At 38.8% G+C, this 14,864-nt stretch overlaps 1 protein-coding gene across 1 annotated transcript in view; it reads right to left on the minus strand.

Annotated features, from left to right (window-relative positions):
* Nucleotides 1–667: 667 nt before the first annotated feature.
* Nucleotides 668–14,864, minus strand: part of CPE (carboxypeptidase E) — a gene marked incomplete at its 5' end in the record, with an annotated part of 107,682 nt that continues 93,485 nt past the window's right edge. The window contains 4 exons of the mRNA XM_082653848.1: nucleotides 668–1,406; nucleotides 3,010–3,128; nucleotides 5,670–5,769; nucleotides 10,885–11,024. Of these exons, the coding sequence (XP_082509974.1) occupies nucleotides 1,308–1,406; nucleotides 3,010–3,128; nucleotides 5,670–5,769; nucleotides 10,885–11,024 (458 nt within the window). The 3' untranslated portion in view covers nucleotides 668–1,307. The remainder of the gene's footprint in view (nucleotides 1,407–3,009; nucleotides 3,129–5,669; nucleotides 5,770–10,884; nucleotides 11,025–14,864) is intronic.

Here is a 14,864-nt window from a genome sequence, read left to right on the forward strand (position 1 = left end):
GTGGAGAAAAGCTATCTCATCTTTCTGTCTTCTGCCCAGTACAGGTACCTGAGTAAGAAATACACTTCTATTGTGTTTAAGCCAGTATATATTTGGGGGTCTATTATTACAATGGTTAGCACTATTTAATCAAAAACCTGTACCTGGAGCATTGCTCAACCATACCACCACCACTATGCACACACACACGCACCCCTACACTCAGTAACTCTGCATTGCTCACACCTACTCATAGCCTAGGTCTGGGCTTACACGCATTGGGAGGCCATCCCTGAATCCCCTCATCCACTCTAAATTAAGTTGTGCTGACATTCTCTTTCTCCACACACTAGTCCTTCCTGTCACTTTACTCATCACAATGCTTAATTACATATTCATTTGTGTGTATATTTATTTAAAGTCTATGTCCACAGCTGGTCCATAAGATCCATGGAATCAGAACCTTTTGTCCACCAAAATAATATACACAGAGCTTGCACTGTGCTTGGCATACAACAGTCACTTAATAAATTTAAAAATATACAGGATGAACCAATGAGAGGCCACTCTCAAGGGAATACATATGTTTTATCACAAGACCACAACTCTAGACCAAAAATCATAGAGAATTAAAATATATACCATAGGGATTTTTTAATATTTAATCATTCAGAATGCAATTCTGGGACAATCAACAACCAAGAGAAACCCTACACTGTGAAGCAGTGTTAGCCAGCTGAATAATATAACAGTATTGCCCCGATATGTACAACCAAGAAGTCAATTTCCATTCCTTTCATAAAACCTCTTGCTAAACGTTTACATTTTCTTCCCATCAAGAATGCATTAACGAGATCATGCTTATATAGCTAGTCAGCACAAGAGACAATGACAATTTACACAGGTCTGGTTTAAGTCTTGCAGTAGAGTGCTCACAACTCAAGCTATAGCTGTTGACCTTTCTGATGGCATTCATTATGTGACATTGTCACCAATTACATTAAAAGGACTCACTAACTTTTAAAATCTAGAATTACTCAAAAAGTTCTGTATTGCAAATAATACATGGACTATTGCATCTACACCTAAAATGGCAAAATCACTTAAATCTCTTCTATGGTCCTCTGTGTCTTATATGTAGGAAAATGAACATTATAGACCAAGTTCTTATATTTTTACTTGAGTCTATTTTAAGTAATGCCTATTAATATTTAAATGATTAAAAAATAAATCAATGTTAAATATTAACTGCACAAAATCTAAAAGAAAATGGCCATATTACATCATACTACATTATATAGATTAAAAGCAGTTAATTAGAAGGCTTTTTAAAAATTTAAAGTTTCTGACATCATCTTCCACCATTCCATTAATTCTTCCTTCTCTTCTTCTTTCCTTTCAGAAAATGACTCCAGTTCAAAATCAACCTAAAGGAGAAAATAAGGGTATATTGTTATCAAACTGATTACGTACTTTTAAAAACTGAGAAAAGAACAGCAGGTTTAGAGTTTATTAAAATAAGCTCAATCCAGCCACCTGAATTAAAATATACCCTAAAAAACCTCTCATGATAAGCAACAAGACACTTTTAGGGAAAAAGAATATCAAAAGCCATTATGTTTCAAATGTGCTTTGATCTAATAGCTTTCTAGAATTATTGGAAAGCAGATTATTTAGAGGCAGATTGTTTAAAGGCAGTTTTTCCCCCATAAAAAGTTGTAACTTATAATTAGTTTTCTGCCTTTGACTATTCAGTGAGCTTCTCCTGCCAACCTTAAATTTTCTCCTAAAAGCTGGGGAAATATGGAAGAATGCAGTTCAGTGTCCTGGTGTTCCAAACCACAAGGTTCTGCTTTCTAGAACCTTGAATCTGCTAAAAAAAACTGATGGAAATACACACATCTCCAAACCACCACGAAGGCCAGTAGTCCAGGAACTCAACTCTCCTATGAACTGGGCATCCTCATCAGGTCTATGGAGAATTCATACACTTCTGCACAAAGGACTATTCAAAATACGCAGCTCCAAACCCCAGTCCTCCCCGGGCCCAGGAGATAGTCATGCCCCATTCCACATGGATCTAAGAGTTCTTTGATCTGGCCACTTGAGCCTGTGGTTATTTAAGAAAGTGACTACTCATACCTCCTTGAACTCAACATGGGCTAGAAAGGCTAAGGGTCAAAATAGTTGAACCTTTTACAACCTGGCTCTGGAGCTACCTTTGTCCAGGTTTTATTTGCCCAAATTTACCTCCTGATTTTAATACATATCCAGCCTAATATATACATACACACAATCGAAACCAAAGCAACAGTTAAAAACTCAGGATATTTAGTTTGCAAAACCAAGCATTTATACTCCAAACTTTGGGGACATAAACAAAAACACAATAAATTCTTTTCAAGCTTTTTAATTGGAAACTCTGTAGGCCATTCCATAGTAAATGTAATACAAGGACAATAGTAAAATCCTTCTCTAAAGGAGTTTTGGTCTTATCACCACCACCTTCCTAGTAAAATAAATGGTATTTACTTAAATAGGTATCATTCTTGATAGTTCTTAGCATAGAGGGCCTTGCTCATAGTGTGTGCTTAATAAATGTTTAGTTAATGCCTAAATTTACCTTGCAGGCCTAATTTATTTTTCCAAATACTTATTGAGTAAGGTATTATACTAGGTGCTAGGGATAAAAAGATAAATTGAACAGAATATTATTGAGATTGAAATCAAGGTCAGCAAATAAAAGCTTCATTTTTTTAAGGTTTTATTTGATTTTCTGGTGGATCTCTTCAAAAACTGAGAAATGGTAATAGAGCTTCACACTGAGTGGTGTTAAATCAATCACTGAGCCCTTGGGCAAGTCACTTAACTTTGCTAGGCCTCAGTTTTCTCATCTTTTAACAGATGGATAACAGGATAATAATGGCTTCTATTTCACAGAATTATTATGAGAGCTAAATATAATCACTTAAACATGCCTGACCCATGGTAAGTGCTTAATACATTTTAGCTATTATCACGATCACTTACCCTGACAGCGGGGCTGTAAGGAACTGCCACTTTCTTTGTTATCGCCAGATAGCCTGGTGCCGAGGCTGTAACTTTATAGTTTCCAGGAACAAGCAGTCTCCAGTAATCACCATCCTTTGCTGCAGGGCAACAAAATTTCAAGTCACAGGCACATATATGAAATGCATAGTTATGCCATCTAAGTTCAATTTTGATTCCCTGTTTAAAAAGTAGATGTTTACTGAATTTAATGAAATTCCATTGAAAAGAGCATGACACTCTCTAGAGGGCATCGTTACTTACAGCAATTTTACAGACATTAGTGTTAAGTTATCTAATAAATCTTCTAATATGATGAATCATCATAATCATGTCAGGAGTAACACAGGTTAACAGATATATCAAGTCCCCAAGCAGTGGGATCCCACCATCTGGAACCATGTTTTGATTCTTGCCGAGTCTAGGTCAGTCTCAGAAAGTGTGGCTGAAGGCACCTCGTCAGAAACCCTCAGGGACTTGTTAGAAATTTAAATTTCTAAAGACTCAGAATAGTTGGTCTGGCTGCCTTCTAGGAACTGCATTTACAATCAGCCCTCCAGAGGACTTCTGTTCCCATTCCTCCCCTCACACCCCTGTCTTCTCCTTGAGCAGCTTAGGTTCCTGGGCACTCCAGTCAACGATACACATATCCTTCAACCTATGTGCTGTTCCCCACCTCCTTATAGGCCTGGCAAAACACCAGCGCTGAGTAACATCCACCTCCTCTACTGTCTGCCTGCCCCTGTGGCTGTGAGGGGCTGGGGAAAACACATACCCAAGCTGGGCTGTCTCCTGTCCACAAACACCAGCCTTCCACAGGCCCTGGTCCTGCCCTGTCTTCCTCCCAAGCCCTTTCACTCTCCCATTTCCTAGATTAGTGTGCATCAATCACCTGGGAAACAGTAAAGTACAAATTCTAATTCACTAGCTCTGGGATGAGACCTGAGCTTCTGCATTTCTGACCAGCTCCAGGTGATGTTGAATTCAGCTGCTGGTAGGGGTCATACTCTGAATACCGAGGACCTAGTGGACAGTCTCCCTTTTCCTAACACCTGTAAAGCATCCTCTTCATCCTCACTCTCTGTTGATGCTTCACATTGTATTTCACTGTGAATATGGAAACCATCAGAAAAAAATAAACCCCCATCACCATCTCTTCCATTCTACCTCTGGACTCTACATCTCCTTTCAGCTAGTGCCTCATTTATCTTCTTTGCTTTACAGCAAAATCTCTGGAAAGACTTGTCTACTCTTCATTTCAAATGTGTCTCCTCCTCTCTCCTTAGACCCTCCCCAATCGGGCTCCGCTGGTCCATGGAAATAGACTCATCAAGACTCTCCACTCTGCCTTATCCACAAGATTCTCCACTCTGCCTCATTCCTGACACTTTTCACACTCTCTCCCTCCTGAAACATTCCAGCCTTCCTGAACAAGGCACTGGGTTTTCTCTCCACCTTAGACCCCGTTGTTCATCCCTCCCTACTACCTCACCCTGCCCTAGAAAAGCTGCAGTGTCCCAGAGCCCACTCCTCAGATTTCATTCCTTTCTACCTATAATTATTCCCAACGTCCAGATTTTTCTAAATTTTTCACAGCTGGAATGCAGAGAAAATGATGTTTGTATGTTATGCTAGAGTTAACAGAAGCAGTTACTTGTGGCCACAGGGGACATGGCCTGGGTCCTTCAGGAGCCCCTCCCTGGGGGCGAAGGGAGCAATAACTTGGCACAGGTTCTGGCATATTGGTCTGGAAGCTGGGCTGGCACTTCATGGGGTGTTGATAAGTATTGTTTAATGAATAAATAAATGGAGTTTTAGAGAACAAATATTCAGAATTTTAAAAATACACGTTATAAATGTGGAGGTTAAGAAATAGGTAATGGTATAGGATGTTTGGGCACTAAAGGTTCATTAATGCTAAGGTCTACAAACATGTAGAGTTTATAGCTAAAAAGATATTGTTGTTGTTGAAAAGATCCCAACAAATGAGAGTTACACTAAAACGAGCTGGATAGATATTTATTAACAGGAGTAGGTAGGTTTGCCAGGAAAATACATCATTTTCCCCAAAGTAGGAAAATGGAAATGAGGCTTTAAACTTAGAAATAACTAACATCAACCTCAATCCTGTAACATCCTGTTCAGCCTTGAATACATCTGGATTAATGATACAGATTAAATGAAGAAATGGATGGGAAATCCTAGACACACAATACACTGGCAGTTACCGTCCTTCCTACTCTTCTGCTCCCTCCTGAGGTTCACCAATTAACAGCTCATTAGTACTTCTTCTTAGAAGAGATCAGTATTTTAATTCCAGCTGGTTCATCTTCCTTTGCCTCGACAACTGCAGAGACTCCCGAAGATGGCCCCACCTCACAGCTCTGGGGTGAGACAGCTGAGGAAAGGGCGCCACCTACTGCACCCCAATTTCTAAGCGCAGCAGCCATCCTAAGTAATTGCTTGACCTGCTCCCCAGAAAAAATTTAACTAGATCAAAGCTGGGGGGAGAGAGGGGGTAAAGAGACAGGACGCATTTAATTGCTTTGCTTAGAACAGTGTAAGAAGTATAACTATGCTAAGAAGTAACCACGCTCTCGTGTGCAATACTAGAGCCTCCGATCACGGCAGAGAACACCCACCAGATGTGACATCATGGTCTATTCCTTCCACGGAGATGGTTGCATTGGCAATTGGGTTACCCTGAAGGTCTCGGACAAATCCTTTAACCCCTCGGTGTATCTGTGATGGTCAAGAATAACCAAAAAATCTGTATTAGAAACGACCTAAAAACATGCTTCAATCAAACATCTTATTTTCTAGCAAAATACTGCAGATCCCCACTGTTTAAGAATCAAAACAAGCTAAAAAAAGCCACTGAATTTTCTGTGTACTCTTTACTCTGCTTTTCTGCAAGCAGACAAATGAGAAGTAATCCCCTGAAAACTGATATCTTGTTCTGAGTCAAAGAAGACTTTGAAGTACCTTCCAAACCACCAAAACAAAAACAAAACAAAAAGGTCTGTCAATGTGTAAAACAGTTCTGGTCTTAGCACATTTCACTGTTTTCTCTCTATTTTAAATTTGGTCACTTGCGTATACTTTATATGGCAGCTGTCAGTTAAAAAGATAACCACATTACAGCCCTTCAATACTTTTTACTTCTAGATAAAAGGATATACACTGTGAATACTTTTGCATTAAACCAATTAATAATATCATTTTGGTTGATAATCAGTACATGAAAGGTCAGTGAACTTACTAACTGAAAACTGGGTTTAGAAATAACATGGAAGAGTTTTTATTGAGACAAGCCCGTGAATTAAGTTGCTGTCATCAACTAACTACTGCAATGCAAACTACAGAAACAGCTTTATTTTCTTTTTATTTTTATTATTTTTTTTTTGCGGTACGCGGGCCTCTCACTGCTGTGGCCTCTCCCATTGCGGAGCACAGGCTCCGGACGCGCAGGCTCAGCAGCCATGGCTCACGGGCCCAGCCGCTCCGCGGCATGTGGGATCTTCCCGGACTGGGGCACGAACCATGTCCCCTACATCGGCAGGTGGACTCCCAACCACTGCGCCACCAGGGAAGCCCCAGAAACAGCTTTATTTTTAAATGATAATTCAACTAAGTCAATATGTATTTGAAGTGACGGAGAGCCACTTAAGGTCTCTGAGAAGGTACTGCTTCTGAAATATCAAATGATAATCTATTAAGCTTGATTACCTAACAAAACATCCCCCTCCCCAATGCTCCAGTTGCTCCTCACTCATCTGGCCCCAAAAAATGAATTTTCTTTTGCTACTGATGATATTTGAATATTTCCCTACAGAAAGTAGAATAAGTCTCATGTATCCCTTTGTCACTGGAGAATAAATTTGGCAGCGGTACAATGTTTTATCAAAGAGATAGCCCTGGATATCAGCAAATTCTTTTTTCATTTGCTTTTTTTTTTTTTTTTTTTTGTGGTATGCGGGCCTCTCACTGTTGTGGCCTCTCCCGTTGCAGAGCACAGGCTCATGTGCAGGCTCAGCAGCCATGGCTCACGGGCCCAGCTGCTCTGCGGCATGTGGGATCTTCCCAGACCGGGGCACGAACCTGTGTCCCCTGCATCGGCAGGCAGACTCTCAACCACTGCGCCACCAGGGAAGCCCCCATTTGCTATTTTTTAAAAAAGCAAAACCTCTGAAACTCTATAAAAGTAACACACAATTCTTTTCTCTAAAGGCAATTTACCAATGGTAAAAAGCTATACATGTTGTCAGTAATAATAAATAATATTTTAATGGCAACCAGTACAGTGAGAGGAGAGTAAACACTTTTTTAAAACAAAAAGACATTCTTAGACTTTTCCCCAAGACTTACCTATGGATTAGCTAACCAAAATTGTAAGAGGCTGAAATTTAGCCACTGGAAACAAGAAAAGTTAGCTTTCTGAATGAAATTCACATGGTAAAAGTCACTGGGATCTGAAAAATTGTGGAGATGAATTTATTCATCTTGAGGCACTATAATCCTGATATATTATAAACCTTAAAGAAATGAAAGTTTTAAACTTCCTCATCTTTGGAAAATAAATCAATCATGTCAAAAACATATAATGCACCTACATTAGGCACAAATATACCCAGTTAATATTCATAACTTTACTTTTTTCTGCCTCTGCAACCCAAGACTTAAATTACAGTATGTGATTAACAAATAGTTAAATAAGTAAATGTCTATCTCTGATATGCCAATTGTGAAGCACAATATTTCTGTTTGAAATTTTCCACTGTAGGAATAAATCTCAACTGAAGTGTTATAGGCTGTCACGACTCCACAGGAATGCAAACTAGAAAATACTGTCACTTTATGACTTTTGCAAAAGAAATTCCAGAAGTTCAAATTTCACTCATACCTGGGGAAGCTATTTTACTACACTTGTCCTTCCTATAATTCTCTCTCCCCAGATTCCAGGACATTTCAATCAACCAAGGCTTTAAAAAAAAATCCAGAATATTCTTCATTGTTACTAGAACTGTTATGTCAATAGCCCTTAAATCCTCGAATACTTAAATGCCCCCCAGAGAGCTTGCTGAAATGGAGACTCTGGGGTCCTGCCCTGCTAGGAGTGTGATTCAGTGTTAGGACAGGAAACTCGTTTTTAACAAGAATCTAGATGATTCTGATGCAGGTGCTCATGAACCATTCTTGAAAAATTCTTTGGAAATTTTGAGAACTAGATGGTTCTAAAGCTGTTGTGTGGGAGCTCTTCTTAGCAAACTATTTACCCTAATTAACTTTACAGTTCCAGTTCCTGCAAACATTCCTTTAAAACTCTGCAAGAGATTTCCTCTCAACCAATTACTGAATTGGATCCCCTAATCACCTACTTTCCACGAGTTCTAAAATTACTCCACACTTAGATTTTAGGCCCAGGTGTTCAATCATTAATCACCACCATATTGTTCCATTGTCAAGAAAATTTCAACACAGAACTTCTGGCAGTCTTCACTGATCTTCCGCCAGCCTTTGATTCCCTAAACTAGAGTGTCCTCTGAGGCAAGCTGTGTGAGCTCACTGCAAATACCACTCTTACTGCTTCTATATAGTCTGTGCCATAACACTGATGTCATGCCAGGGTGGGTCACAGGTATCTGTGGACAGATCAAGTTCTCATTCCAAGTGGCATAAAACAGGACTGTATGACCTGGTCCCTCTTCTTTTCAGCTTATTCTTACATAAATTGTAACAGCTTTTAGATGAATTAATGCACCTGCCACCATAAATATGACAAGCATTCTCCTCTTTCCAATGGCACATTTGGGTTTTGTTTTATATTGCATTTTTTTCTCAAGAACTAAGAGAGAACTTAAGTAGCAGCTGAATTAGTTTTTTAATTGTTGACAGGGTAATAATCTTATTGACATGGACTATAGGGAATCCTATAGCATAGCTCCAATAAGCCTTTTCTGAACTGGCAGGACTGGGTTAGGGACCCTTCTGTGTACTGCCACTGCTCTTTATTTTAGCATTTATCATCCTCTCTTGTAATTAGGTATTGATATCTGAACCTCACTAATACAAAGCCTTCTTGAGGGCACTCTCCCCAGTACCTCACAGGGTACCTAGGACATGAAAATAGCTTAATTTTTGTTGAAAAAATATGTACATAAAATGAAAAGCATTGTATTAAGGAGGCATTCTTTAATACCTAGGCAAAGAACACACCAAATTGGCCCATCTTACTTCCTCTGCCTAAAACTATATGTTTAAATTTTGCTCTTAAAAGGTCCATCCAGGGCTTCCCTGGTGGCGCAGTGTCCACCAGGAGAGGCCAATACAGTGAGAGGCCCGCGTACCACAAAAAAAATAAATAAATAAAGGTCCATCCAAATATAGCTCTCCTCAAAGGACATTCTACAGGGGTACCCACTACATTTGTTCCAGGGTCAACGTGGCTAATTATCCTTAGTTTTGTTGTTGAAAAATGCCTTTTTATGTTAACATGCAGCAGGATCCCACTGATTAAAAAAATCCTGTGTAATGTGTGTTTTTTAATCACTGTCTGTCATCATTGGATGTATTCCATGATAATTCCTTTTGGTAAGGTATTATATGTATACGTGACATGTGTAAAAGAATTCTTAAGCTAATTTTACTTTTTTTTTTTTTTTTTTTTGCGGTACGCGAGCCTCTCACTGTTGTGGCCTCTCCTGTTGCAGAGCACAGGCTCTGGACGCGCAGGCTCAGCGGCCATGGCTCACGGGCCCAGGCGCTCCGTGGCATGTGGTTTCTTCCCAGACCAGGGCATGAACCCGCGTCCCCTGCATCGGCAGGCGGACTCTCAACCACTGCGCCACCAGGGAAGCCCTGATTTTACATTTTTTAATGCACTGGGTTCATGTGTATATGTTTATATGTACCTATATATGCAAACAGCATTTGTTTATGTTAAATTAGCTTAAACATTAGTCTGGACTACCTGCCAGCATGTGAAACTAACATCACTCTCCCTGACTTTGGGTGTAAATGGCCGCATACAGAATGGAATGTGAAATTGTCAAGGCACTGCAGGCAAAGAAAAGAGTCCTTAGGTCTTTCCCACCAGCACTGCCCCTGGTGCCAGTGTCTACCTGGTACAGAGGGCTAGGGCTATCAGGGCACTGGCCTGGGTTAAGTCTGAGTAGGTAGGTATTTTATTCTGACACATTGTGAGATTCCCCCAAATTCTGTACAGTGACTCTCTGGTAAAGATCTAAGCTTATGTCATGAGAGGCAACATGGCATGTTGATTCTGGAACTAGACATTCTGGCTGTTTAACTTCTCTGTGCCTCTGATTCCTCATTTTTAATTCGGGGATGATGATGATGAGGGAGTAGAAGATGCTAATGGATCCAGCTGAGTCTAGGGTGAGACAAGTTAGGCATGTGGGGCACAGAATTTAAGGAGATGCTCACATCCTATACCTGCATGACCCTGAGAGTGAAAGGCTCCTTAAATTTGCATCCCAGGTGCCTCACTTACCTCATTCTAGTTCTGGTCCTGCCTCAGATGCCTGAGAGACAAGGTGATAAGGGTGGAGGAGGATCCTAGGATTGCCCTTGCTTAGTGCAATATGAAAGAAAGTAGGGTGTCACCTCACTTCTCCACAACTCTCCAGTTTAGTCAGTTCTCAGTGAATATTCATGAACCACAAAACCTATGACAAATGAAAGCCTATTTGAATCACTACTGACACATTTTCCAAACGCAGCATCCTCATTCTGGGTCAGATGGAGTCCTGTAGGCTGGGATCCTCTTAGGAAACTATTGTACTCCAGGTTTAAATGTTCTTAAATCTCCCATTTTATGCTAGAGACTGTGTTTACCTGCTGAATGTAGCTAATGAGGGAGTTTTTGTTATCTTCCCAGTAGCTCTTCAAAGTCTCTTCAGGTGGAAACTTTTCACAGCTAAGCTCCACGGTAATCTCAAAACAGTTGCTGCTGAGGTAATTGAAATCTTGCATTCCTGCCAAAAAAAAGAAATGAAAAGTCAAAATATGCATGTGGTGACTAAAACCCTACACAGACTGCTCTGCTGAGGGTCAAGTAAAATATGTACCAACCAGTGCATCTTGGGGAGACTGTGGGAAATCGCAAGTGAAATCACCTTCCATAAGCGATGGAACAACATACTTGGGAAATAGTTACCACCTCACAAGCACAAACTCTCTCAGGTTCTTAAGCAGTCATTTAGTGTAACACATTGCTGTTTTACAGTGCTAAAGCAAGTATCAGCCACATTCCACAATGCTGGAATCAGCTTTGAAGACTGAGAGTGACGTCATTAAAATGGTGAAACAGGAGTTTTCTACTGTCTTCCCTCCCCAAAGAACACCAATTTTGACAATTACTCATGAATAGAGTGCCTTTGTGGAAGTTCAGGAATCTAATGGAAAAGTTAAAGCACATCATTGGAGAAAAAAAAAATCCAAGCTTGGACACATTGAAGGGAGTGTGCATCACCCCCTTCTCTAAGGTGGCACAGCTCAGTGCCAAAGAGACCTAATTTAGTGATATGCAAACATATAAAAATATACAACACACTGGTAAAGGTAAGTATATAGTCAGATTCAGAATATTCTGATTTAATATGGTAGTGTATTAATCACTTAACTCTAGTATAAAGGTTTAAAAATATTAAAAATAACAATAGCTACAATAATTTGTTCATAGATACACAAAATGGTAGGATGTAAATTGTGACATCAAAACATAAAATGTGGGGGGAAGGAGGTAAAAGGGTAAAGTTTTTGTTTGCAATCAAAGTTAGGTTGTTGACAGCTTAAAATGGACTGTTATGCTATAAGATGTTTTATGTTAAGCCTCATGGTAACCATAAAGCAAAATCCTATGGTAGATGCAAAAAGAACTAAACAGAAAGGAATCAAAGCCTACCACTGCAGAAAATCATCAGTTCACAAAGAAAGACAGCAAGAGGGGAAGAAAGGAACAAGGGAACTGCAAAACAGAAAACAATAAAATGGGAAGTCCTTATCAATATTTTAAATGTAAATAGATTAAATTCTCCAATCAAAAGGCATAGAGTGGGGCTTCCCTGGTGGCGCAGTGGTTGAGAGTCCGCCTGCCGATGCAGGGGACATGGGTTCGTGCCCCAGTCCTGGAAGATCCCACATGCCGCGGAGCGGCTGGGCCCGTGAGCCATGGCTGCTGGGCCTGCGTGTCCGGAGCCTGTGCTCCACAACAGGAGAGGCCACAGCAGTGAGAGGCCCAAGTACCACAAAAAAAAAAAAAAAAAAGGCATAGAGTAGCTGAATAAATAAAAAAATAAGACCCAACTATATGGCACCTACAAGAAACTCACTTCAGCTTTAAGAACACATGTAGGCTCAAACTGAAGGGATGACAAAAAATACTCCATGCTTATGGAAACCAAAAGAGAGGAGAGGTAGTGATACTTATCTCAGACAAAATACAGTTTAAGCCAAAAACTGAAACAAGAGACAAAGAAGGTCATTATATTTTGATAAAGTGGTCAATTCGTCAAAGGATATAACTATCAAAAATATATAAACACTCAACATTGGAGCATCTAAATATATTAGGCAAATACTAACAGGTCTGAAGGGAGAAATGACAATAGTACAATAATAGTAGGAAACTTCAGTACCCCACTTCCAATAATGGATAAATAGATCATCCAGACAGAGTATCAGTAAGGAAACACTGGCCTTGAACTATAGTTTATACCATATGAACCTAACAGACATACAGAACATACCATCCAACAGCTGCAGAATAAACATTCTTCTCAAGCATACATGAAACATTCTCCAGGGTAGATCATATGATAGGTCACAAAACAAATCTCAGCAGACTTAAGTAGACTGAAATCATACCAAGTATCTTTTCCAACCACAGTAGTACAAAACTAGAAATCATAAGAGTAAAACTGAAAAATTCACAAACATGTAGAAAAGTAAACAACACACTCTTGAACAAGCAGTGGGTCAAAGGGAAGCCAAAATATCTTGAACAAATGAAAACAGAAACACAACCTGCCAAAACTTATGAGATGCAGCAAAAGCAGTCCTAAGAAAGAAGTTTATTATGATAAATGCCTACATTTAAAAGAAAAAAGACAATTTATTTATTCCTACACTTCAAAAAACTAGAAAATGAACAAACCAAGGGCAAAATTGGCAGAAGGAAGGAAATAATAAGGATCAAAGCAGAAATAAATTAAATAGAGGCCAGGAAAACAATAGAAAAGATAAACAAATCTAAGGGCTGGTTTTTGAAAAGATAAACAAAATAGACAAACCTTTAGTTAGACTTAACAAGAAAACAAAGAGAGGGGACTCAAAAAAATCCGAAAATAAAGAGGAGACATTTCAACTAATACCATAGAAATACAAAGGATCATAAAAGACTACTGTGAACAATTATAAGCCAACAACTGGATAACCTAGAAGAAATGGATAAATTCACAGAAACATACAACCTACCCAGACTGAACCATGAAGAAACAGAAAATCAAAACAGACCAATTATTGGTAAGGAGATTGGATCAGTAATCAAAAACTTCCGAAAAAGAAAAGCCCAGGGTCAGACGGTTTCACTGGTGAATTCTACCAAACACTTAAAGAATTAACACCAATCCTTATCAAACTCTTCCAAAAAACTGAGGAGGAGGGAACACTCCCAAACTCTTTTTTACAAGTCCAGCATTATGCTGATTCCAAAGCCAGATAAGAACACTATGGGAAAAGAAATTACAGGCTAATTATCATGATGAATACAGATGCAAAATTTCTCAACAAGACACTAGCAAACTGAATTCAACAGTACATAAAAAAAAGTCATATACCATGATCAAGTGAAATTTATCCCTAGGATGCAAGGATGGTTCAACATACACAAATCAACAAATGTAATATACTGCATTAATAGAATGAAAGATAAAAATGATATCATCATCTCAAAATATGCAGAAAAAGCATTTGAAAACATTCAGCATTTTTTCATGATAAAAACCCTCAACAGATTGGGTATAAAAAGAACATATCTTAACATAATAAAGTCCATATATGACAACACCACAGCTAACATCATACTCAATGGTGAAAGATTTAAAGCTTTTTCTCTAAGATCAAGAACAAGACAAGGGTGCCTACTCTCACCATTCCTATTCAACATAGTGCTAGAAGTTCTAGACAGAGAAATGAGGCAAGAAAAATAAATAAAAGACATCCAAGTTGGAAAGGAAGAAGTAAAATTATCTCTGTCTGTAACGATATGACCTTATGTATAGAAAACCCTAGAGACTCCACAAACACACACACACGAAGAAAAAAAAACTGTTGGGACTAATAAAATATTTCATAAAAGTTGCAGGATACCAAATCATCATACAAAGATAAGTTGCATTTCTATATGTTAATAACAAACTATCCAAAAAACATACAAAGAAATCAATCTCATTTACAATAGCATCAAAAACAATAAAATACTTAGGAATAAATTTAACCAAGGAGATGAAAGAGCTGTACACTGAAAACTATAAGACATTGATAAAAGAAATTGAAGAAGATACAAAGATAATGGAAAGATATCCAATGTTCATAAATTTAATATTGTTAAAATGTCCATACCACTCAAAGCTATCTATAGATTCAATACAATCCCTATCAAAATTCCAATGGAATTTTTCACAGAGATGGAGGAAAAAAAACAATCCTAAGATTCATATAGAGCTACAAAAGACAATGACTAGCCAAAGCAATCTTGAAAAAGAAGAACAAAGCTGGAGGCATCACACTTCCTGATTTCAAACTATACTACAAAG

Source organism: Grampus griseus (assembly GCF_964374135.1).
Source record: "Grampus griseus genome assembly, chromosome: 4".
Lineage (NCBI taxonomy): Eukaryota > Metazoa > Chordata > Mammalia > Artiodactyla > Delphinidae > Grampus > Grampus griseus.